Below are 26,277 nucleotides of genomic sequence, written 5' to 3'. Positions count from 1 at the left end.
GTGTTCAATTTGGTGCAGCTTGAATGAATTTGAGTGGACTGTTGAGCCTTGGCGGGGGTGCGCTCTCTACTGAGTGCCATTTCATTTTTGATATCATATGAGAGATAAAGAATAATAAGCTATGGGCGTGGTTTGATCAGGTTTGACTGACGGTAAGTGAGCAACTCGCCATCTGTCAGCAATTTCATTTCAAGTCTCAAAACAAGTTGATTTGCATTAGGGGGGGGAGAAACAAGTTCTCATCACAATGACAAGAATCTCTACTGGTTCTCAGGAAGTTACAACTTGTTCTACTTCCCAATTCATTATCTTATTATGGAAACATGAGCGTTCAGGCTTGTTTACACACTGGTTTTGTGTAGCTCTTTGAAGCATCTGTTCAGAAACATATCAGCAGCAGTGATGGTGCAGAATGAGCTGCGCCGCATCGCTCTAGCCTTGCAAATGAAAACAAAAAACTGGACTGACGTGTGGATGCGTGCACTCACATACGACCACGGCGTCTGAGCGGTTCCTCTTGGAGTTCTGCTCCCCCTGTCCCACACTGCAGGCGCTGGGCTCCGCCTGGTAGGAGCACAGGGCCTCCCACTCGCGCTCCAGACGGTTCTTGTTCTTCAAGTGGTCCTCCATGTATGACTAAAGGACGACAGGGAGCAACTTAGCCGCCATTTCAAAGGACAAGCCAAAAGCAATTGAAGGGAAAACTCAATTTGTGTCAAACTACGGCCGCATTTGCAGAAACTTTTGATTAATGGAACGCGAAAACCTGAAATAATTCACTCGTACTTTATCAGAGCTGGCTGCAAGTAGGTTATTTCTTTGTCATTGTGTTTTCTCAATATGAGCCAACCAATAAATAAACTGGAGCGAACCACTAAATCCCTGACAACAGCACCCGTCCTTTAGAGCTGCGATCAGGTGTCATGGTGCGTTATTGTCTTAGGCGGCTGTACAGCATAACACCCGGCTGGAGGAGGAGGAGGAGGAGGAGGCTGCTGGAGCTCGAGGTGAGGAAGGTGCGCTGATGTTTGCGTCTTTGTGTGCTTGTGCACATGTGTTTGACCGAGGGGGGGCGGGAGAGAAAGAAAAAAAAAAAAAAAAATCACGCACAATTAAGACTCCTGAAAGGTTTGTCTGCATTGGAAATACTTCAGGGGTGTTTCAATCACGTCCCTCACTGCTTGCACAGCCACTGATAAGATTGTCTGCATTTAAGCCCTCGCTTGGAGAAGACAAAATTGAATTCGCTAGAGAGACAAAGATGGAAAAAGAGAAGGGGGAGGGGTAGAGGCCTGGTGTGTGTGTGTGTGTGTGTGTGTGTGTGTGAGAGTGTGTGTGTGTATTCTCCCAAACCAGGGCAAGTCTTATGGAGCTTAGAGGCTGTATATCTGGCAAGAGGATTCTTTTTTTTTTGTGTGTGTTGCGCCACGTTTCGCTTTCTCTCCTGTATCATGGCTCCCCCTCCCGACAGGGTTAAATGGTTTAGTCCGCTATTGTGTGAGGCAGAAGATTACAGACTCATAAACTGATGTCAGGGATCAGCTGGCTAATACAATGAAAGCGATACCCAGATGTGCAGCGTTTTTATTCCATATTAAAGGCGGTGTGCGCAGACTGAGCAGAGGTGACGCTCCATTGTTACATCTGACATACTCACTCCTGTCTGTCAAAAACGGAAATCCAAGTCCTCGCAGAATGTATACAATTACCACCGAGATGACAATCACAAATAAGCCTGTCCGACATATAATAGGCAATTACCCTTTGATGGCTCATGAATTCATGAATTTGTCTCCTCAATGCATGCAGAGGATATTAGGTGGCTTTATAAGAACATTACAAATCCTGCAGACAATGGAAATCAAAGTTTATTGTTGGATGTGGTACCAAAGGTGCCACTCAGGTTTTAAAAGCCTCACAGAGCTCAGAAAAAAAACAACTCCAGTGATTAATGCGGCTGCATAATAACAGCACGAGGTGTTCCATCTCAACCCATTAATGACATGAAGGAGTGTTTCTTAAATACGACTGAAGATTTCCGCTGTTACACTTTAAACCACAGCAGCTTTATACTTTTATTTGAGGCATGCAAAAAAAAAAGAACACAATTATGAAAAGAAATCTAGTTAATGTCAATTCTAATGGCAGGCGACTACGCAAATGCACAATGCTGTCGTCCCAGGGAAATGACAGCACGCCATTATGGCCACTTGACAGAGAACTGTCACCGCTATGATCTTGTCACCCTGTACAAGTGCTCTCTGCTCGGCAGCCTGACAGCATTCCACCTCCCCGACCAATATTACATCTCCATGTGCTTGATACATCCACTCTGAATTGCATCCCGTCCAATTCAAACAACGCTCTCAATCGATTGCATTCCAGATTCTTTTTTTTCTTTTGCAGCTTAATGCGATGCAGCCAGCAGGCCCTTATCAAGCCCTCCCGATTCTAGGGGGAGGCAGCGGACCATGGCGTATTCCAGAGACAGGGTAACGAAGGTTTAGTGAATGGGGGGATTATGTCTGCCAATCAGAGGGTTGGGATGGGAGGCCTGGGTGTCAGGGAAACAATGTCTAATCCTTCCTAAGCAGTCTCCTCGGCTGCAGAGGGTGATGGGTGAAATCAGGAGGAAGGGAGAACCAGGGGAGCCAGACACAACAGGTAACTTATTACCGTCAGGCTCCGCTGTCAAATTAAAATGAACAATAGTGCTAACAGTTTGTACAGGGAGCTTTATGATTTGATAAACAGCCATGAGAGTTGAAAAAAAAAACCTATTAATATGCATGTTTTTGTTTGACTAATAATAGCTAAATGAAAAGCACACATTGTTTTGTATTAAATGGAACAGTAAATTGGGTTTACTTGCTCAACTGAACTTAAAATTGCCAGTAACAGTCACTGAGGGCAGAACATATTGCATGAGTCAGTGGCTATTTTCCTTCGCCTGAGTCTATTTTCTTTTTGAGCAAATAATTCATCATTTCAAAAAGAACAAGACCAATAACTACTCAACTTAATGAAAAAGAGCCTGGAGCTAAATAATTATTGATTTCTCTTTTTCTTTTTAAGAGGAACAGGTGATTAAAGCAAGGAAACACGAGCAGAGCAGTGATGGAATCAGCAGTTTGACCCTGTTTCTGCACAGCAGGGGAACACGCACAGAAAACGTCTCGTCGGGTTTGTGAGGAAAAGTGTGGTTACTGTGAAGTGCTGTCCATGGTGCTGAAAGTACCCAGTGCTGCAGCAGCACACACTTAAATACACCCACGTGGAAACACATGCTTCCATGTTACATGTGGTAAACGTTTGAAATCATTTAGTGGGAAATGTTTGCCTGGTTTCAGTATCATGCTGCTGCTGATAAAGGCTAAAATCGAAGAGGACAGAGAATGCAAAACAGCAGAGGTGTGTTAAAACTGTGAAAAACTCAGCAGATGACTCAGCAGACAGAGGCATCGCATTTCACTTCTGGAGTTGCAAGTCATTACGCAAGAGTTTTTAAGTCTTAAGTTGGGCTGCACAGTGGGGCGCAACATCCTGGCTCATTTACCCTCACGGCACCACACACTCGCAGTAGCATCGTGGTTGTATACGTGCGTGTTTGTGTGTTTGTGTGTGGGGTGTGATCAGGCCCCCGAAAAAAAGGACCCACAGTGTGTGTGCTTTGGAAAGCCGGGTATTCATCATCCCTCTCCACACGGTGTGTGCTCCAAAGTGCAAGAGGGGAGATGAGAGCAGAGCAGAGCAGAGATGGGAAAGTATAGGTCTGAGATCAGTGATAACAAGGCAATCTCACACATGGTTTCATGGGAGATGTCGGTGGAATTTTAAGGAAGAACCCCCTATAGGACCTCGGCGTGTCAATCACAGCATGAAAGAGGAGCAGAGGTCCCTGTGTGTTTTACCTTTCTACATTATAATGCCTGCACCGCTGCTGCTGTGAAGAAATTGGGGCTAATAATAACAGCCCCTAGAAATGATTCACAGTGGCTCTTTTGTTATTGCAAGGCTAAATGCTCTTCTATTGTCGATGTTTTCAAAAGGGTCTTCACAAACAAGCCTTGACGAGTGCAACAAAACCCATCTATTACCACCAATACAAGGCATTACTCAGATTCACCCTCATTCATTACAGCCTCCCAATATAAAAGCTAGACTTGCAGTGTGATGAATGCTCTCTCCATTAATGGAAACACTGCGAGGCATCTATCCATCTCTTTTATCAAGCTTGTCTCGAATGAATGAAGCTGCAAAGTTGTGCAAAATTAAAACAATCCATTGTGGGTGTGCAGACGTGTTGGCAACCAAAACACCCCCCCACTCGAAAAAAAAAAAGAAAAAAAAAACACCTCGAGAAATTTCTAAAACATCCAAATGACAATCAGATGGGTAATGACATTTCACTTTTGAGCAGCTCTCATCAGGCAAAAAACAATGTCTGCCTTATTTCTTTTGCTGCAGCAGCATGAGAGAGACGGAGGGGGGTAACGGATGAAAATGACAGAGGGGGGGGGGGGGGGAGGCAGGACGGAATGATAAAGAGAGACAATGACACAGTAGAGGGAGGAAAAAGTTGGGAGGAAGAAAAAAATGAAGACAACAGAGCCAAGATAAAGCAAGAGGGAGAAAAACCACAGGAAGAGTGATGGGGAAAAAAACCCCCACAAAGATAACAGGGTTCTGAAGGGAATGAGGTGAGAGAGGGATGAGAAAGAGACACATCCAAACAGATAAACAGAGAGAAATCAAGCTGTTGGTTTTCTGCATGGAGTCGAGCATATTCAAAAAGGTTTTTTTAAAGAGTACACTTTAATGTGAGCTGAAAAATCTGATTCTCTAGATCACATACCACCTAAATGTTGTAATTTGAATTAATTTTAGACTGGATGTTGCTTAAAAAAGATAATTATATTAAAAAAACACTTGGAAAAGCACATACATCAACCATTGATACATTCCTATTGTGTTTCAACTGCTTTCAGTTATCTATCTCCACTGTTTGTCTATTTCAGCAAACTATGTAGACCTTTTATCATTTCTTTTTAACATAACTCAACTGAAACATGTGATTTAAGGACAGTGAAGCTGACTATATACTTTAAAATCTAAAACCTAATCTATTTTTTACAAATTAATTTAGCAACTCTTTAGTCCACATAGCCCAGAAGTGCAGAAGAACCTCTTGGGGTAGAAGTAAACCTGGTTGGGAAGTTGCTATGGTTCAATGACTTTATACACAAGCCAGATCTAGTGTCAGTCTTAGAAAAATCCTAAACTACACTGAACGCACCACGATTAGATGCTGTGGTTGTTTCATTACAACCAATCAGATGCTAAGAACCACAGAGAGGGTCTACAAACAAACTGCCCCTGGACCAACTTCCTGCTGCTTTTTATTCAACATGGATCATTGCTGACGTTGTTTCTCGAGTCAAAACCAGCTCCTTACCAGTATCATGTGACCAGTGGAGATGTCCATGTTGGATGGCACCGGCTCTTCGCACCAGGAGGAGGTGCTGCTGCGGGTCGACGGGCTAGCCGCGGGGCCGTCGCTGAACTGGGATGACACGCTGTTGAGCCGCGAGTGGCGCAGGGTCTCCGGCCGCTCCACACGCTCTGACGTCCGGATCGCCATTCGCTGGCGACACAGCTCCTACACAGATTAGAGGAGAAGATGGTGAAGCACTGGATCATCAAAATGGTTGATTCCTTTTCCTTGCAGGTTTCGTGTATTTATCCTCTTTTTATGCACCTAACAATAGTGTTATGTACGTTACGTGCTTATCCCTGCTCTTAGGGGCTGAGTTCTGTAAATGCACCCTCTAAAATCCTGTATCTAGGCGGACTTGATCTTTCCTCACTTGTCTGTAGATTAATGGCTTATCCTTGTGGATTATGGAGCTTATACTAATTATGTCAAAAAATACATGGATGAGGAGCCCTGCACGATTCATAGAATAAATTCAGTGAGTCCCACCTGGCTGCTGCTGCACAGCGACTGTCCTCAGTGTTTGAGAATGGATCTTTTAGTATGAAATCGCTACCCACTCAAACTTGAGGGGAAATAACTTGGATGCATTTGGACCAAAGATATGAGCACAACAGGAGAATCCATCCATCAATCAAATAGGATTTTCAATATGAATGTTGATAACCATGCAGAAGCAAAGGAGATAAAAAAAAATGCACTGGCACAATTGTAAAGTATCATTTGCACTTTGATTGATATATCCAGGTGTCTGATATATGCTAAAAGAGCCACTGCTGTGAAGATTACACTTTTCCCAATGACTCAGCTTTTCTCCCACCACGTCTCAGTGCAGAGGGAAGGCATCACAAATATGAGGACGAGGCATTATCTACTCTACACTATACACAATGAAAGAAAGAGTAAAAAAATCTAAGCAAAGAAGAAGCCATTTTTTACACTTTACCTCATCCCCTCCATAGGGTGTGGTCGCTCTATGTATTTTTTTACATTAAATTCACAATCTGTGTTACCCCACCGTGTTTGGATTTGGGAGGCAAAGCCACTCATCTCCACCAAATTCATCTCCATACTCAATTAATAACAGCGAGGGCAGAGCAGGCCAGAGAAAACGCCCTGTGAAAGCCGACACTATCTCACGATCTATCACAGTGATATTTCCCTCCGGAGCACAGGCCTCTCTAAGCCCTGGTCTTGGTTCAGCTTTACCGCCGATGGACTTTAATGATTAGAGCCATGAAGTGGCGCCCTGGGCCTTGGCCTCGGGGCAATATCCTGGTCCACCTCATAATTCATCCCACTTCTCGACATCTCTGCGAAGCGCCGTGCTGGACTGGAGCCGAGAAACGGTCCCAGAAGCGAGGCAGGAGATGCGGTTAGCACCAGAGGAAGAGACACACGGAGCCCAGACAGGAGCAGAGGTCATGGGGTTACAGTTTCTCCTGTCTCCCCCCCCCCCACCTCTTTCCAGACCCCTAATAGGAAGGAAAACAGGCCAAGAGGAAACTGTGTCTGCTTTCTAACAAAATCCCACTGCCAACAGCTCCTAAAACAACTGTATCTGTCAGAGAACACACCCACATGAGCGTCTGACAGAGCAGTTGTTCCTTCCCTCAAGAGAAAGAACAGGTGCCACACAGAAGCTAAAAATGCACCATAGCACAACAAGAAGACACATTTTTAACAATATAAGCAATCAAAATGCTCAGGTTATTTTTCTAGTGATGAAAAAAGCATTTCTTTTTGCTTATTTTTGCTTCTCTATTTATGGCCACTGTTATGAGACTGTTACCCCAGCTTTTGATGGGGGAGCAGCGCTGTGAAAACCTGATTAAATATTGAAAATGTTAACGCGACATGCAGATAAATGTGCCACGCTGGGCACAGCTGAGCCCCAACGCTGAAAATCAATACAGCCCAGGCTGCCCGTGGCCCTGGAGGAAGAGTGGGAATAGGTCACAGCGGCGTCCTGTTCCCCCCCTCTCCCCCCCTCTCCCATTCTCTTTCTCAGACAGACACACACACACACACACACACACACACACACACACACACACACACACACACACACACACACACACACACACACACACACACACACACACAAGCTCTCTTCACAGGCACGGGTGAGCAATGAATAATTGGATGCAGTGAATATCTCGTGAAGCAATAAGTCAAAAATCCAAGATATAAAGAAGTAAAGAAGAAATAAATGTTTTAAATAAACACAAAAAGTGATTTCTGATTTAAAATATTGAACATTTTAAAAAAGTACATCACTATCATGACAACAGCTTAAAACCATCACAAGTGCAGATAGAACAATCACTCAAACATGTGCACATTAACAAAAGTACTCTCAAAAACCAATGAGATCCGAACACACTGTTGGCGCTGCCAATAGCAGAGAGCTGGCTAAGTGTCTTGGCCTCTGATTGGCTCATAGCAAAGAGGGCTGGACTCACCTGATAGGTTGCGGTGGCATCAGTGCTGGTGTCAGTCCCCAGGCTGGCCAGCTTCTCCTTCATGTGGAGGTGTGAGCGCTGGCGCACGCAGAAGAAGGTGGCGGACACGGCCAGCGCCACCAGGATGAAGAGCATGCAGAGGACGGAGAGCAGCAGGAACTGGCCCGACTCCACCCTGGTCTCCTTCACCATGGGGATCTGGGTCAGGCTGCCCCTCTGGAGGACACACACACACACAAACAGGGAGAGAGAGAGAGAGAGAGAACACGCTGTCAGGGCAGTGAGAGATGCTCCTCTGTCTCTTTCCTGATGGATGGAGTCATTTTTGATTTACAGCGGCCGCAGTATCAGGTCTGCAGTGCATCAGTTTTCACCTGAAGGCTTGTCTTGACTTTGCAGTGAGAAAGAAATGAAAGCTGCTTTCCCCCAAACCTCCTACCACCACCACCACCACCACCACTGTCTGACCGGCCCCACTCATTAGCCAGCTCTGACACTGGCCTTATAATGTGCATTCAGACTCAGTCAACCCCTGTTACCAGCCCTTGTCCAGTGCTGTCGCCACGCTGCTCCCCACTATAGATATTTACAACCCCATTTAGTGCTGGCATGGGGCGAGCTGGCACTGTGCAGCTACAGGAGGTTGGGATACTAAAAGCTTGGGCTTAATGAGCTCCTCTGGTCCTGAGTTGAGGCCGGATTAGGCCCCGGCCCAAGTCGCACGGCTAATGGCCACCAGGACTTCAGAGACACAAGTGGCCCTGGACTGGACCTTCGTGCATCACCCACCGGTTGAATAAAAAAAAAAGCCTTTTCAAATATTCACACCCACGCTGCATGTTAATTTGGACGGGGAGGTGCAGGGCTGTTTTTAATGTGCTGTTATATCATCTGAGAGATTTTTTATCAGTGCATCAGGTTAAAGAATTGCTGTTGGTAACTGGTCCACTTATGGACATTTACTGTAATGACAAATTCCCTCAGGACCCCCAGAGAACATTTTGAAAGCAATAATTAAGAGCAATAATTGGGAGGGGGAAATTAATGACACCTAAAATGTATCTGCTGCTAACTGCTTGGATAAGACATAGTGATCCTGCCATGTTAGGTTTGTCTTTAACTCTTAAAAACACGTATATACTATTGTTCCAACACATTTTACTTGAAATAAATAATACTTTATACTCCTTATAATTCACACACAAAACAGATTTTGTGTAAAAGCCAATTCTTTGCCGGTTTTGATCTAATTCCATCAGGTCCAACAGCTCATTTACAAAAAGGGCAATATCAATAACAGTGTGCAAATACATCAGCAGGCTCCTAATTGTCTGCTCGCAATATCGAAAGGTTGATGGTTGAAGTGAATCAAATCTACGACTCGAAAAAAGAAATAAAGAAATAAAAATGGTGGCGCCCTGACATTTAGCCTGAGGTGTTTAATGGGCAGAGCTGAAAGGATGCCTACATCTTGTTATAGCGCTTTCAAAAACAAGACACTTCACCTCAGACCAGTAACGACGCGGTTTGACCTTGCGGTTGGTAATTGCCAATGTTTTAGTGGTGGTGCGGGGTGCCCAGGTCTTTTCGATTACCGCGTTGGGCCTGATGACGGTTGCTGTTGATTGCAATTGCCGAGGCTCGAGGATGCGGTTTCAATCAGGCATTAAGAGGTTAGACAACAACTGAGAGGTTTTGAAGAGGCTCGTACACGAGCACGGAGGGGAGAGATGGCCTCGATCCAGTGATTTTAATCTGTGCTGTTCAGGGATCAAATGAACATCACCAGAAAGGACATTTTTAATTGAACATATCGATAAATCAACACGAGTTTCATTTCCGAGAATACTTGTTGAGGATGTAGATCTTCTCTCTCAGCTTCTCGGACGAAAAAACTAAAAATATAGAGCCTGAAAACACTTCAACAGATTCAGCCCTGCAGACACAGTATGTCACATCGGTGTCGTGGCTCAAGACTGAAAGCAAAGTGCCCCCTATAGACCTATTGGTTCAAACCTGCTCTAACCTATTTCCAGCACTGACAAACTGAAGCTACTCCCTGTTCGTACAATCTTCTCTTTATTCAGAAAAAAAAAAGCCATCTTGATAGTCAAACTCAATGAAAGACATGGCCTACTACTACGATCTCCTAAAAAATATTCAGCTAATCACCTTGAAATTAATAAGAACGTTTCCACCGAGGGAGCAAACAGACTTCAAACGCACTGTGGGCATAAAGGAGGGTTTGAAGGCCGTAATCGTGTTGGATAGGAAGCAGAGGAAAAACAGAGTGAAGGAGAAAAAGGGAGGAGATGAGAGGCTGAGAAACACATTCATGGCCCTGCTCGCTTCTGTCTATTCATTTAGTCTTTTTTGTAATAATATCATTTAACTATAATTGGAGTTTGTCTTTAAAAAAAAAAACTGAATGTTTCATTCAAAAACACTTTGAGTTTGAATTAAACAATTTTAGACTGAAAACAGTTTTTGAATTAATGGATGTTGAAAAAAAGTAATAATCAAAATAGGGTTTAGGCAAATATTTCTACTTGAATGTGATTTTCCATCTGATGAAGAAATATGGGAGAATTTTTTTGTACAATTTGAGAATCAGATTTGAGAATCAGATTTTCTCCCCTTTGATCAAATCACTCTTTGAACTCCAGTAAATGCACAAAGTCACGTTACACAAATTTGTGTTTTTCAATGTGTGCAGGACTCATTGAAGTTATTAATCTCAGCCTCGAACACACTTTCCCCTTCTCCTCCTTCTCTCGTCTATTCATTTTGGCCCTGTGTGGTGAATTAGCCAATCTGAGGGGGAGACAAGGGGCAGATGGATTTCGGCTGCTCTGGATTATTTAAATGATGAAGAGGAAAGGTCAGGCGGAGAGGTGTCGTTGGGGCGGCTGTTCATCCATTCAATCACATCACAATACCTTTATGTTAAATAAAATACAAGAGGAAAATCCTCCTAAACACACAACTGCCAAACCTCCACCAACCAAAGGTTTAAAGAAAAAGGTCCCAGCTACAACTGCTGATCTGAGAAGTAGAAACTGAGCCACACTTAAATCTGCCTCCATGCATTTCTATTTATTTCATTTTGCCCCTGGTGCAAGATTTCAAAAGCATAATTTTTTATCTTATAAACAGGAAAAAATCCTGGTTTCATTGTGTGCTTGATAAAATTGTTGAAATAAAAAACCACAATAAAAGGTAGAAATTATTAAACTTCATAATTTAGACCAGATTTCCAAGCTCTAAAAAAAATGCTTGAAATGTAATATTAATTCAAGAAAAGGAGGGAATAAAACATTTAAATTAAAACTATAAAAACTACAACATAAAAATGTTCGTTTCCATTACAGTCAAGATCTTAGGGAATAAATGGGTAGAGCCGAATAGAAGTAAGATGCATAAAATATTTAAAATGAGAGATTAAGGTGTGTTTTCCTACTAAATCCAGGATTAAAATAGTGTAAATTACGAGCGGATTTACGAGCCCTCACTTCTCAGGATTTATGAGCTGAAGCTGCTGCCGGTCCCCACCATGAATGAACCTGCACTCAAACTTTGTCCCCTGCAGCCAGATGTGCGCACAGAAAACCACTGGCCTCAACATCCAGGACTAAAAAGGGTTACACTATCTAATATATTTAGATTAACTAAATGTTTGCTTGCGTATTTCTCCCAAATGATAAATCATATTTCATCCCATAAACTCGTGGAGATCCAAACTGGCAACAAAAATGAAAACCACAGCTTCCGACATTTTTCTGCAAAACGTTTTTCGGAGCTTTTCAACGTGACGCTACGATCTCGAGTTTTCTAGGAGGATCCCTCTCACTCATATTTGCCGGATTTTAAAAAACTTGCACAGAAACAAAACTTGCATAGAAACAGGACGCGCTCGGGAGCCAATGGAGATAATTACCCAAATCCATGTCGCGGGGCAGAGCGCACGGTGCGTAAACGTGGGATGAAGCTGCTGCTGCTGCTGCTGCTGCTGCCTCTTGTATTCCAGAGAGCATGGTTAACCACTGACGAACCACCCGGACGCATGCAGCTCCAAGAAGCGTCTGTGCGTCCCCCGGCCGCCCACTCAGTCCGCTCCTCCACACACACACACACACACGCAGGCACACAGATAAAAAAAAAAACTTCCCCCTGCATGTATGTGCGGCTCCTGTGCGTCCCCGGCGCGCCAACAAAAGAGCGCGGCTTCAACACCAAGATGAAGAAGGCAGCAAAAAAAAAAAAAAAAAGGGAGCGAGAGAGTCTGAGAGAATAAGAAAAAAAGGGAGAAGAATGTGGGATATGCCCGCCTGATTCTCCGAGCTTCGGAAGAATGTGCAGAAGCCCCACTAGTGAGTCCTTTCAGCGCCTCTGTGCCAATGAAAAGAGATGGGGAGGTGGCGGGGCTGGGGCTTTTTTTTTTGCAGATCGTTTAGTTAAGGCTGAGCCCCTCCTTATATTCAGCAGCTCAGGAGTCCCCGTCCATTGCACATGTCATATCCACTGGTTGCTATAGCGATGCCTCCACATGTTGTCGACAGTGAATGTTCAAGGAGCGATGCCTGGCTAATAGGCTTGCGGGCTGAGGGGCGATATGAATGGGCACAGGGCTAGTCACTCATTTGTTGAGCTACTAGGGGTCTCTGTGTTGGGGTGTGTGAATTGCTGTTTTCTCAGGCTCTCCTTTTCCTCCGCTCCCTCTCCCAGGGATTCAGCTATGTGAGCAGAATAAGGGAGATGGGCCGGTCTATTCTTCAAAGTAGGCTCCTGCATTCAAAGCTGAAGTGAGCACTATAATAAGAGGCTACCACACAGTACAGTAGTTGTAAAGTATATGAATGCTGCACAGGAGATTGGGCGCAGTCTAGAAAAATGCTCGGTAAATTGTGTGTAATTGGCTCGAGCCTTTTCTCTGGTTCCCTTTTCGATGATGTGCAGGAGGAGTAAAGGAAAAGAGAAGGAGGAGAAGGGGGGAAATTGCAAGTTTAACAAGTTTTAAAGATAAAACTCACTAAAATGTTATCCTAATTAGCAATCAGGCTGGAAGAAGAAGAAAAAAGATCCAATGGAGAGCAACAGCTGCAGTTAGCAGGGAGAGAGAGAGAAAGGGGGATTATGGAGAGCACAGGGTGAGAAAAGGAGAAAGAAAAAGAAAAGGGGCGGTGAAGAGAGGAGAACGGGGGTCCTGTCAAATGCAGATGACGAGTCCTGGGGAGGTGGGGTGGGGGGGGGCTCTCCAGTTTATTTTTTCCCATTCAGAGAGCACCCCCTCCTCTCCTCTATTGTCCCTCTGTGTGACAGCTGGAGTTGGCAATGTGAAGGGGAGAACAAAAACCAGCTCGCTGTCCAGCCTGGGTCCGTGGCCGCATCGGACGCCACCACCACCCCACCCTCGAAAAAAAGCAGAGCCAACCAGGCGGCCCCCGCAGGGACCCAATCTGAAGCAGCACACACTCAAACTGACTCAACAGTTTTCTCATCAACACCAGCCCCCCCCCCTCAAATACAACACCTAACACACAATGCAGCTGCAGAACGGACACAGAGGATTCTGATATTTTTATGGTCTTAAATTCTTTACTTCCTCCAAAACAGACCAGTAAACTTTGATCCTTCCTCATTCATCATTTAACCACGCGAGGAGTGACACTTTTCAGGTCATGCCTTCTGCACACTTGCACACTCATTTATCAGGAATTATTCAGACTCCAGATTCGCCTGCCAGAGGGTAGGAAAACGTTCCGGCCAACCATCGTTTGAGAGGCAAATTCTTTATTTTTATTTTTTTTATCTCGCAGGATTCAGTTTGAATATACAAAAAAAAAAGAAGCGGCTGCAGCGAGCGTTGTCGCACTAATGCAGGACGGATGCAGGAGTGATGCATGGTGGGAGACTTTTTATCGTTACTGCCTGCGAGTGGTTCTGAAGTTAATCCCCAGAAAATCAGCCCCCTACATCGACCATATAGGATCATATCTGTCCTGTTGTCTGATGAACTGGAAGAGAGGAGCTGTTCATTCGTACACAAAAGCAGAGTGAGTCCCTAAAGTAGGTTTCTCTCCTCCTCCTCCTCCTCCTCCTCTCCCTGCGTTGCCACATTTACAGGACAATCCGTGGGTCAACCACCTGTCAGGCCTCATCCCAAACAAAGGGGGGGGAAAGAAGGTGAAAGAAAAAACATCCGAGACACCATCTCTACCTGCTCTCTGAAGGAAAGTCTGACTTTGGCATCTGATGTTTTCCTGCACTTGAACTCTGCGTAAATGGACACATTTTCACACGTTCCCGGCCACTACTACGCACGGCACAGTACGATTTCACAACTCGTGTCACATCCCCCAGCGAGGCCAGTGCTAATGGATATCACACCAGGGAGGTTTGACGTGCATCGATTCCTTCTCACTCACCCAAAAACAAAAAAAAGACTTACACAAGCAGTCAAATTCAAGAGCACACTGAAGTCACTCTTATGGTCACTGGCGATGTTTCAGAGATGCTGTCATACGCCTGCGTGTTCCTATCAGTAAGTACTTCCCCGGGCTAACACATGTTCGAACAGTCGGTGTGAGTCCTGCAGGGCTTATCTGTCCTCTTTCCTGTGCTGCTCCGGTGTTTGCCTCCATGACACATTTCTAATAATAAAAAAAAAAAAAGATGGAGAAGCTGCGAGCGTGTTTAAACAGCGAGAGAAGGAGGTATGCGGTACTTCACCGTGTCGCTGGGAGAAAGGGGGGGGGGGATGAGGAATGTTAAACAAATGTCAGGATCAAGTGCAGCACCTGAGATGGCAGAGCAAAGACATCCAGCGACGCTCGTGCATGTGAGTCGAGGAGAAAAGGGGGGATGGAGAGACGCTACCGAGATTAGATATTTGCTTGCACCTGCAGGGCTGCACAATTTTTACGTTATTTACACGTCTGTCCCTGCGAGTGCAATCTGAATATACGTGCACAGGTGCCAGTGGGTGGCTCTTGCAAAAATAGACATCAACACCACATCCGAGTGGGTTACACCTGCAGCTGGACACCTTCACCTGGGCACATAGAAGCCTGAGCGTGTAATATGTTTGAGCAAATAGAGGGGGAAAGCAGCGTGGAGAGGACTGGGAGGCTTATCTGAGGCCCACTGAGCCACTGGTCCACATACCAATCACACCATAATGATATCAGTGAGAGGCTAATGCCGTTTACAAGAAAACCAACAGCTGCAACATGTACCTGCAGTTCTGAGCTCGCGCTTTACAGCATTACACCCAAAAATAGTTGGGATTCCTGCTCGGCTCTTTGAAACGGGGTGCGATAAATTATTCATAATAATATCTGAGCGAGGACTGTTGCCGCGGCTCCACTTGGGGAAGGTGTTGGAGGATTAGCTTCAAACTGTAACGCAGGGAGAAATGTATGCAAAACAAAACACATTAGGGCGTTCATTTTTTTATTTCTCTACTTTTTTTTTTAATCAGATCCACCAGCTGTTATTATTATTGCTCCAGTGATATTACAAGATGTGTGTGGTAGGAAAAGCCTCATCTGGGGGGGGGGGGGCGTAATGCTTTTCTTTTCCAGTGCTCTATTTCCATTCTCATCTTTTAACAGTTGCAGTGAAACCGAGCTCTCAGCCAAAAGCTGTGATGATTGAATGCAAAGTTTGGTTTGAAGGCGTGTGAGTTGCGATGGTGTCATTTCGTCGCGTTGTTCGTTAGTACGTCGCGGTTTGATTTTGCCCGCCAGTCATAAAATAGCACCAAAACTGGGATAACATATAAAAAGGTGACACTGTCTAAACTCCCTTTTTTTAACATCACTTAAGGTGCAGAAACTTGACAGGGAGGTGAAAGTCTTAAATGCATTGTGTGAGGGGGGGGAGAGACACCATGTTTCCCGATGGATGACGTTCAAAAGATGCAAAAAAAAAAAAGGTCCCGTTTCTGGGTTTGACTTGAAACATTTGAATTGCTCTGTCTCATGCTCGTCGCTCGCTCAGAGAGGAGCCACTCAAAGCCCGCGTGTGTCAGCCATGTCATTCTGGTTATTTTTTCCTCGCAGAATCGCTTGTTCAAATAAGGCCTCCTCTCACATGTGAATCCCAGCCCAGGCATTGCCCGTGCCAGGCAGTTCAAAAGCAGTAAACATCAAGGTAAATGCTACGCCTGTCATCTCGACTATATTTAAAGCGGAGAGGGAAAAACCCACACACGCGTACAACAATGAGCACTTCAAAAAGAAGCAGCCGCTGTGGCGTCATAGCCCGGAGTAGGAAATCACACCATATCTGCAGAGTGATGGAAAGTGCTGTAATCTGTGAGGATGACAACAAAGTAACACACATTTAGTGCTCATTTAAAACTGCTTTGTATGTACAGTGTGTGCTGCGCTTTTACTTAGCGTTATGATCATTATGGCACGGTGGTACAGTGGGTAGCGCCGTCACCTCACAACAAAGATGCTCCCAGTTCAAATCCCAGGTTTTCTTCAGCAGACTGGGGTTAGGTTAATTTGAGACTGATGTCATATGTGTGAATGTGAGTGTGAATGGTTGCTATGTCTTTATGTTGGCCCTGTGACCTGGTCCAGGATGTTCCCCACCTCCAGACCAATGTCAGCTGGGATTGACTCCAACTACCCCCCCCCTGAGACCCTTAAAGGATAAGTGGTATAGATAATGGATGGATGCACGATTGTTCCCTACACTGCACTACCCTCACCGTGGCAACGCCTGCAGAAGCACATAAGCCGATAATAAACTGTCACCGATTTCAATATTCCATATAATTATTTTTAAAACAATGGCTCCTTGATATCAGACAGAGTTGGACAAAAGCAGCTGCTCATGTCTGGCTTCTGAGACGACAACTCAACAGTTTTCCCACCCACTGATGATCCGTGTAGACGATACAGTAATACACAGCATTGTTCTTTTATTGCAGGGTACAGCTTACTAGTTCTTATGAGCACAATAAGAAGGAAAAATCAGTCCTCTGTAGAAGTTTAGCTTCGACACTTTCAGCTTTAGATATAACAAGACAAAAGGCTTTTGTGTGATGTTGTGGTTGTGGCTGTTGGAGTGTGAAGACAAATTCAATAAAAAGCTGTTAATGTTTCACTAAACTCTGAGAGCATCCAGGTCCTTCCTCCAATGGGGAACTACAGCAAGAGAGGTGGTGCTGGTTAAGTTTTAATGTTGCATGTTGCAGCTGAATAACGCTCACCTCACCTTCAAAGCATGAAGGAGAACCTGTGGCAGCCTTCAGTTGTCATAAAAACTCAAAAGGTGTTTAGTTTGTCCAGTCTGGGCTACTGTAGAAAACACATGGTCGGCCTCCATAGCAAATAGATGTAAATAGGGTAAAGAAAACAACAATTCCTACAATTGAGGTGATCACACAATAGCAAAAACATCACAAATATTATTTCATACTCAATTTCTGCCAGTAGATCCCTGTCACCCAGATCTTACACACTGGACCTTTAAAGACGAGGAGTTAATTCATGCTAACGACTGCACCATGTGGCAGAGCAGACAACCACCTGTGCAAACACTTAAAAAACACTGAGTATCACTCGGAGACAGCACCTCCACACTTGACATATCCCGGATTCGGGCGCTGCCATCTTTGCACTTTTCGACGTCATGTGCAAAACATTCTCAAATATTTGCATTTTCACGTTGTTTGTTCATCAGCCCCCCCCCCCCCCCAGAGTGTAAAGGCCTTTAAATCCCAAATGGTTTGACATGACGGTAATGATCCTCTCTACCTGCAGCTGTGTTGACATTAACAATACGTCTGACAAGGGTAAGGTTCATGATTGCAAAAATGTCAGGCAAAATTAATTTAACCAAGTTATAAAAATTGCTCACACGCCTGAAAATTAAACTAAAATCAACTCGAATTTACATAAATCGCAAATGACAGGAATTAACTTTCAAGATGTAGCCTTTTCACTTTTTTGATGAGGGATATCGTGATAAAGATGAGGAGTCGAGAGAAGGTGCCGAATAAAATGGCCGGGGTCCAGAGTGAGGTCACGAACACAAGCCAATCACGAAAGGTAATTGAAGGTAATACTTCACTCTATTGTGCTCGGAGATAAAAGAGCTGCCACTAAAAATCTGGCCCAAAACAGCGAGGAAAACATCAAGGTTTTAATTGTTTTGTCTGAATAGAATCCACACTACTTTTAGACTATTATGTTCTCAGCAGGCTTTTTATCTTGGGGAGAGATAAAACTGCAATTAATTTTGAAAGAGGGGAAAACAGTGAGACAATACATCAAGTCACACATGAGTGGTGGCAGGCAGGGATATGTGGGCTGCCGCGGAATAACAGAGGTAGTCAAAGGTAGCATTCATAATTGAAACCCCAGTCACAGGAGAGTTAGTGGGCTGGGAGAGTCTGATACTGGAACTGACAGTACAGGAACAAAGAGTGGCGTTCAGAGGAGAGCACAGAGTGACTTCACGGGTTCAATAGGATGTGTCCTCCCCACACCTGGGTCCTCACCTGAAAGCCTCGGAATCACTGTATTCCTCCACAGCTGCAGCCACAGTGTGGCTCCGCTGCATGTGGACAGTTAAAAATCCACCACAACCCCTGAATGAGACAGAGGTGATGGGAATTTAGGACAGTTAAAGGGATAGTTCACCCAAAAGTGCGCAAATGCAGGTCAATAGGAGGAATCAGACGACATTTAGGCTAAAAACGTGGTGTAAAGTAGAAGTGGTCAACATTAACTTCAATTGTATTGGATTCAGCTGCAACACTGTTTACCCCTGAGACTCCAGAAGTGTTTATTTTGGACTCAAACAATTTTAATTTTTGGGTGAACTATCCCTTTAAGTTTCCCTTGGGGCAGATAAATAAGATAATAAACCACAGATGGACAATATTTATACAATCCTCTCAAGCCAAGATGTATCTAAGATGACAACTGTATTAAAGTACTATATTTAAGTATTTATATATATATATTTGTATAAATCAAATATAGACAAACCAACCATTGCTATGAGAAGACTACAATCAGTGATCAGGCAATGATCTTTACTGTAGGGGGCTGAATTCTGGTCTTTCACATGGTGGATGGAGGCTTCTTCCTGCACCAGCTACTGTGTTAGCCAATTTTGCAACTAGCAATTATTATAGAGAGTATATTGAAAGTAGCAGGGTGCTTAAAGTGACTCAGTCTGGAGGCTTGTAGAAGCATTTCAATTTATCTTGTGCTTCCACGCTGCTGATTCCTAAATAAAATGATCCTTTCTGAAGTGAGAAACACAGGAAAAACTACCACATGCAATTTCTAAATCACATTCAGTATGCATTACACTTCGTGCCTTTATGAAAAGACCAGCACGTCTGAATTGATTTTTGTCTTTCATGCCTACTTCAACATTTATTAGATGCTTTGTGATGTGTGGTTGTTGACATTCCTGATTCTGATTCATATTTGCCAGTGGTGCAGATCATAGATAAGGGTCAATGTGTAGTCAGACATGTCTCTGGACCAAGTCGTGGCCAGAGTTTCAGAAATATGACCCCGTAAGTTCAGATCAATGATTTATGATTGATCCCTGCATTGGTTGAAACTCAAATACATGGTCCCCTATGCAATATGAGAAGATACACATCTGCAGCCTTTTATAATGTTTCTGCCCAGATTCATCTGTGACTACATCCTGACATATAAATATACTCACGCCCCATGATGGCCGTTCCACTTGTGTTCTCACTAAAGTCAGCAGCGAACTTCAAATGAATCAAATTTGGTGTCTTCTCAAGGGCTGTTATACTGCTGGTGAAAACCCTGTCTGTTTAATGGAACAGCAACTAGTTGTAATGGCACTTGAAACAACAACTAAACCAGAAACAAGTTTCCCAACATGAAGAACACGTGTGAAAAAACATAATTCAATTTAACTTGAATCACACAGGAGTACAATTTGGATTTAAATTGCCCCCATTAGAATAACTCTCAAGACTTATAGCCTGATTCATCCAGTTTAGACAAAATGAAAACAATACACATTTCTGATCGATTTGGATTCACTTGATTGGACAACCGGCGCCATGTGTCTCCCACTGTACCTCGGTGCTGGTGGACCCGCGGCATATTGAGGCCGCCTGCCGGAGCATACGCCCCGATGATCAGCTACAGCTTGTGTAAGTGAAGATATAGATGTAGAACCACAGGAGGCAGCGCGTGATAGGCTAAGGGTCGTATCCCTGTAAACGCACACAGCCACTGCCTCATAAATTCTCATCAGTGTCTTCATTAAACATTTTCCCCTGCTATCGCCATGACAACGCTGGTCCAGCGTGCGCCCGTGGGGAGAGGCGTGTGTGCCTGTGTAACCCTGGGGGTTACCGAGGGGGGGTAACTTGGCACGGACGCCGACACCCCATACCTCTCCTCCACACTCAGACTGTGGGGACAGAGGGGATTGTGGAGTGGCAGGAGGCCAACAACGCTCGATCTGTTCCATGGCGATCTCGCTTGACAGGCACTGGCTGTGTCTGGACTGGAGGCGAGCGCTCTGATTTCTCTCTTTAATTACTGCTAATCGGAGGAGCCGCAGCCCCTGCTAATGAAGCCACACCAATCAGCCGGGGGAGAGTCGGGGGCCTCGCGCTGCAAAACAATCCTCTGCATGAACAGAGCTGACACTCCTGCCCGCCCAGCGCCACAGCCGCCATGCATGTCTCACTGTCTGTCTGTCTCCCGGCTCCAGCAGTTTTGTAAGAGTAGTCTGCCCCCGAGCCAAACCACGCAGCGCCGCTCATCAAAAGAAACCTCTGTGAATCCCTAATGAGAGCGGCCGCCACAGCTGTAGCTGGGTATCAGCCTGCCGGTTTGCCACTCACGTCTCCTGTCGCTTCACACCACAACCCCCCGACAACAACACAAAGTACGGCTGATCAGAAATTCCGAAGGCAGAATTAATTCTGATTTATGTCAAAGATTGTGACGGCTCTGTAACGTAATAATACTTTGACAGCTCATTATTGTAAATGCATATAATCAATCTAGCCTATTTTCACCCACAAACATAATTACACTGTATGGCTCTTTGAGACGCTGTGATGATGTCTTTTTCTTTTCCTCCTTCTTCAAAGTGAATAATGTAATGAACAGTGACTGACATCTGATTGCGTGTGTTTATGGACCTGACTCGCCAAGATCCTTTTGCCTTTTGTTGTGTCCAATAATGAAGTGTAATTCCTTCTATTAGTGCTCCATGTTGATCAGACACTGAATAATGGCACATTTTATGAATTATTCTCCTCTGATATAAACATCGTTCATGTTCTGGATAAAATACAAAAATGTGTTTGGTGCGAAACTGTGGAAGACAAATCCAGGTGATATACAGCACTGTTATTGAAAATGCTCCTAAGCTGCATGGATGTAATTGTGCTCTATTTTTCATGTCTGTCTGTGCGTAGGATTCCAGCTTGATGCACTTACAGCAGCTCCTGTTTATGAGCAGATAATCCTATTTTCAATGCAGGTATCCAGCTGCACCGCGCCGGATATTAGATGCATCCGTGCATTCGCTGCAAACACCAAACACGACAAGCACGTCTGCGAATGGGAATACGTCGGCAGCCACGTGCACACGGACATGACTGTGATATGTAAAGAAAAATCCCCGTCACAATGGGACAATTCTCCAGTTCACAGCACAAAACCAGGGACTGATCTTTGCCACCGCTTTTTTAAATTTTGCGTTTGCAATGATTGCATCATATATTAGGTTGAAAAACGACTTATATTACAGCAAACACATTAAATAAATATCTCCAGTTCGTGGCTAAAGGGCCTAATTAGTTTTAGTTATTGATGCTGTCAGAGTAAAGGTTATTAGACAAAATTAAAAAGCAGGTGCAGATCAGAGTAGAGGAAAAATCATAGACAAAAGTTCTGCAAGTTTCCTCAATCGTTTTGATTCAAATTCATGTTATGGACGTCCTGAGAAAATGCTTTATCTATAAACATGGGTATTAAAAGTTTTTTATTAACAGAACTTCTTCAGTAAAGAAAAGTTTACATTTTCAAGACACATGGCTGACATAGTAGTACAATGAATAAATGTATTATTACCTATGTATGAATATTATATTTATATGTATTAAAGATACTATTTCAATACTACTACACCCATTTTGAACAATGGGCTGAAATCTTGTCGTATGTTGCTTTCACAGGCATAATATACAGAATGTTTGTCACTTAAATGTCAGGTGTAAATATTGGCAGGTCATTAGAGAAAAGCATTTTAAAGCCGTGAACACAAGCGGCAGATAAAAAAGCTACTTTGCAGCAGAATGGTCTAGTTTCATTCCGCGCTTTATCTCCACGGGCGGAAGATATTCATGCTCCCTCTCAAGTCAAGGTCATCGTATAAAAGACCATAACAGCTCATCAGGCAATTTAGTTGACCTTGCCATGCAGAAAGTAACTAGCAGTTACAGCAGGATTCACAATTACAGTCAATTAAAGTCAATAAAAGATGATATGGCAGCTGATTACATCTAATTTACTGAGAGTAAAGTGGTTTCTGTAGTCGGTGCCCACTGAGCAATAATTAATCTACTGCTTCAATCAGCCACAAACTAGGAATGTGGCGTTAAAAAGACAGTTATGACGTGAACATTTGATTATATCCTGAAAAGTGCATCTTTTATTGAACATCTGAAACATATAATTGTTTAATGCATATATTTTTCACCACTTTAAGATTTAATTCATACAAATTATATCTCAGCAGCAAAATCTGCCCAACACTCGTCTCAACGGAACTTTTAAGAACTCCTCCACGTCTTTGAAATATTTTGGCTGCTTTTCTGACAACGAAACCATAAGAAACACGAAACTAAAAGTGTCAAAGCAAATAAAAGTGGCCTAACCCACTGGTTAGCCTGCAGCTACAAGCTTCTCCAGCTAATGCTAAGGTGCCAGATGCGCTAGGCAAGAAGCCGCATGATAAATGGCAGAAGGTGAGAGCTCCGAGGCCGAGACCGGGAGCATGCTGCCCCTGCATCCCGCTGCCAGTCTCTTGGCATGCAGCTTGTCAGGCCAAATGGCAGCCGCATCCCCCTTCAACGCTGACATTTAAAACCTCTGCCATGCTATCCAGCTGTGGACACCACAGGTCCCCCCCCCCCCCCCCCCCCCCGCCTCCTACCCTCGGCCTCCCCCGGGCATCCAGCCCTCAACCCCGCTCCTGCAGCTGCCAGACGGCCGTCAGACAAATGATCACAAACAGGCAGAGCTGCGGTTCAAACAAGTGTGGCATCGTGTGCAATGAACTCGCGGGATGTGCACATGGTGGACGATGTACGTTGATGTATGTTGATCTGATTTACGTTATGCAAAGATTACAGACATTTTTCAACTGTGGCAGCTGCACAATATGACTTCCACACAAGTCAAAATCCAAGAAACACATATAGGGTATGAGATACTGATATGAGCCACTAACTGATATTTGCTGAACCTTGAGATTATATCATGGCGAAGGCTAACGTTAGCATTTCTTTCCCGCTTTGTTGGATTTGGAGCAGCCCTTTGACTTTGAGACTAAACTTGAAGTTAAGTTATCGGAAAACGAAAGGTTTCGCTTGAGGTAACTTCGTCTGAAGTTTACGCTCAGCCTGACAGTTTGAGACATAGTCGTCAACCGCATTCATGAGCCTTTTACATTATTCTTTCTTAGAAATAAGTCAGCTTGAATACATTAAAAGAAACCTGGAGACATTTTCATGCAACTAACGTTAGCTCAGAACAGCTGATAGACTGAGAAATAATTTTGATCAGAAAATTTGGCAAATTAGCCACCGAGAGAGAAAACTTGATGAATATAGCAACTGTAAGAAATGGAGGCAGAGTTTGGGATGCGATAAATAGGCAAAATACTGAAAATTGTTTCATTTTTCCTTATTTTATAGATGTGGTCTTCATTTGAGGATGTACATACACAGCTCCAGTGACAGTCAAAGTACTAAAAGCATTTAACAGTAGCACAGAAATCCTGAGCTGTGTGGCAGCGGGGGGAGTTGAATTCATTGATCGCTATAGGGAATTTACTGTGGTGAAGATGGAGGGGAAGCAGCAGGGTTTCCAGTCAGTTCCTATTTCCTTTTAAAATGCAGCGAGCTGGTCGACCTGCACCCACAACAATGTCACCGGAGCTACTTTGTTTTCTCACACTGTGGATAACTGCAACGCAGAAACTACGGTGCTAACAGGAACAATACTGTTTTTCCTCGAAAATATAACCATCAACAGTAAACATCTGTTTTTTTTTTTGGTCCACATGCAGACAAAGTTGAACTGACAAATTTCTACTGACGTTTAAGAGACACAAAGGAATAAATCTGCTGCAGAGGACAGTGAATTCAAAACTTCTCCAGTTTCGACATCCTTGAAAGTTGCAGAGTGGGAATGAAGTCAGCTGACACTGGAGGAGGTTCGCTTTGAACAGCACGCCAATCTATTGTGAAGTTTTATAAAGACAAACAACCTACTTACCTAACCCTTGGGTGGCACGTAGTTTCAAACCAAGGACCTTCTCGTTGTGAGGAACAGTGGAATCCACCCTGCTGCACTTATCTTTTACTATCGTCTTTACTAATTTCATTTTATAGACAAACCTCCAGAGTTGGGGTTAGATGGAAGCCAGGATTGGAACGAAGAATCTACTTGAGTTATTGTGGGGAAATGGGAGAAGCCACTAAAGAGAAGAAGAATATCATGCTTTGATTACTTGTGTAACTGTGTAAGTGGAGTAAACCTCCATAACATCTCCAAGGCCACTTTGGCATTGAGGTTTTAGTTTTCCAGGATGAGAGGAAGAAAAAATCTCTTGTTTAATGCCTCATACAAAAGGTGGAAGAACTGAGTAAAAAATACCGGTGTGTCAACTACGCACCGTAACCGCACCTCCTCCTCAACAAAGGCGGCGGGGAACATGAAGAAGCGAAAGGTAGGAGAGTAAACACTTTACATTCTGACACTCATTAAAATCAGACAAGTCCACCCTTACCCAGGAGAGAGCGCGCGTCACGATACAGAGAGAGAAGCAAATACCAAACTGCATGGCGCGGTATCAAAGGCATTTCTGCAGTCCAAAGGTCAGGTGATGGTAAAAGGTTGCTGAGGAACGGAGCTGCTGGATGGTCTTTCATCTGTGGGAGGCAGCTGGAGTCTCCAAAGAGGCAGTGTTACTCACGGCTGCAGGCACAGTGGGGCTGCTCCAATATGACATTTCACATCCAGATCTGCCACAGTAATGGCATTTTAGCCACTTTTAAAGCAGCCAGACCGGCCTTCCTCCGCACTGGTGAAATTTTTATAGGCGGCAATTCTTTTATTGTTTGGATTTATTACAGTGTCTGAAGCAGATTGGAAATGTTGTCGACGTGGAGACGGCAATTGAGGGCCAATGTGGAATTGACTGGCTGCTGCACGCGCGCATGTACGCACTGCACTGCACTGCACAACACTACACAACACTACACAACACTACACAACACAACACAGGGCCGGGCTGAACATCAACCTCGTTGTTTCCTCTGAGGAGCGACGCTACAGCGAGAAGAAGAAGAGATCCTGAAATTAACATAAAAATGTATTTTCCTCGTCTTGTGATTCCCAGCTTAAAAGAACCAACACGAGGAAAGCATATACACATGCCGGTACAAGATCAATTTGTACAGCTCTTATCACAGTTATTTATTTATTTCAGCTCGAGTATGTGTCTCCGCTCTCTGGCGGGGAAATGGTCAGTATAGCTTTACTTTGAAGTCCCCTCTGAAATTATTTGTTCCATTTGCTGGAAGCAATTGCATTTGCTGATGGTTGCACATGGTATTTGTTGTTATGTGGCGTGTGCGACAGTCTTCAGACTCTGTTTGATTAAAGGAGAGCAAAATGCACTGATGCTGCCTGGTAACGGCGCGTATCATATCAAAAATATGGAAATAAATATTCATGTGAAAAAAGGGTTCCGCCATCACCCCAGTGACTGAACCAGAAAGGACTGGATCCCACTGAGTATATTATAATGTGCAGCTGTAGCTCGAGTTCCCTTTGCATTTGAGCTTGACATTGAAATGAGAATAAGGAGAATACGAGCTGCACCGATTGCTTAGTCTTTTTAGTAATTTTTAAGTCTTATTGTGTCAGATGATAGATTTTCTAGTTGTCTCTGTTTTGTATCATTGCAAAATGAAAATATTTGAGTTTTAGGCAGTTTGTGAGACAAAACTCGGGCTTTAAAGACGCCATATTTGGCCAAATG

The 26,277-nt window shown here is 44.0% G+C and overlaps 1 protein-coding gene across 2 annotated transcripts in view; it reads right to left on the bottom strand.

Annotated features, from left to right (window-relative positions):
• ptprn2 (protein tyrosine phosphatase receptor type N2) overlaps window positions 1–26,277 on the bottom strand; it is a 115,109-nt gene that overhangs the window by 15,167 nt on the left and 73,665 nt on the right. For both annotated transcript variants that reach the window (XM_034573105.1, XM_034573104.1), the window contains exons 12-14: window positions 7,960–8,175; window positions 5,456–5,659; window positions 489–636 (exon numbers count right to left, since the gene is read on the bottom strand). In XM_034573105.1, the coding sequence (XP_034428996.1) occupies window positions 489–636; window positions 5,456–5,659; window positions 7,960–8,175 (568 nt within the window). The remainder of the gene's footprint in view (window positions 1–488; window positions 637–5,455; window positions 5,660–7,959; window positions 8,176–26,277) is intronic.

This window comes from Hippoglossus hippoglossus, chromosome 20 (assembly GCF_009819705.1).
Source record: "Hippoglossus hippoglossus isolate fHipHip1 chromosome 20, fHipHip1.pri, whole genome shotgun sequence".
Taxonomy (NCBI): Eukaryota; Metazoa; Chordata; class Actinopteri; order Pleuronectiformes; family Pleuronectidae; genus Hippoglossus; species Hippoglossus hippoglossus.
Note: the sequence above shows the minus strand (reverse complement) of the source record. Positions and strands in the feature narration are given on the sequence as shown.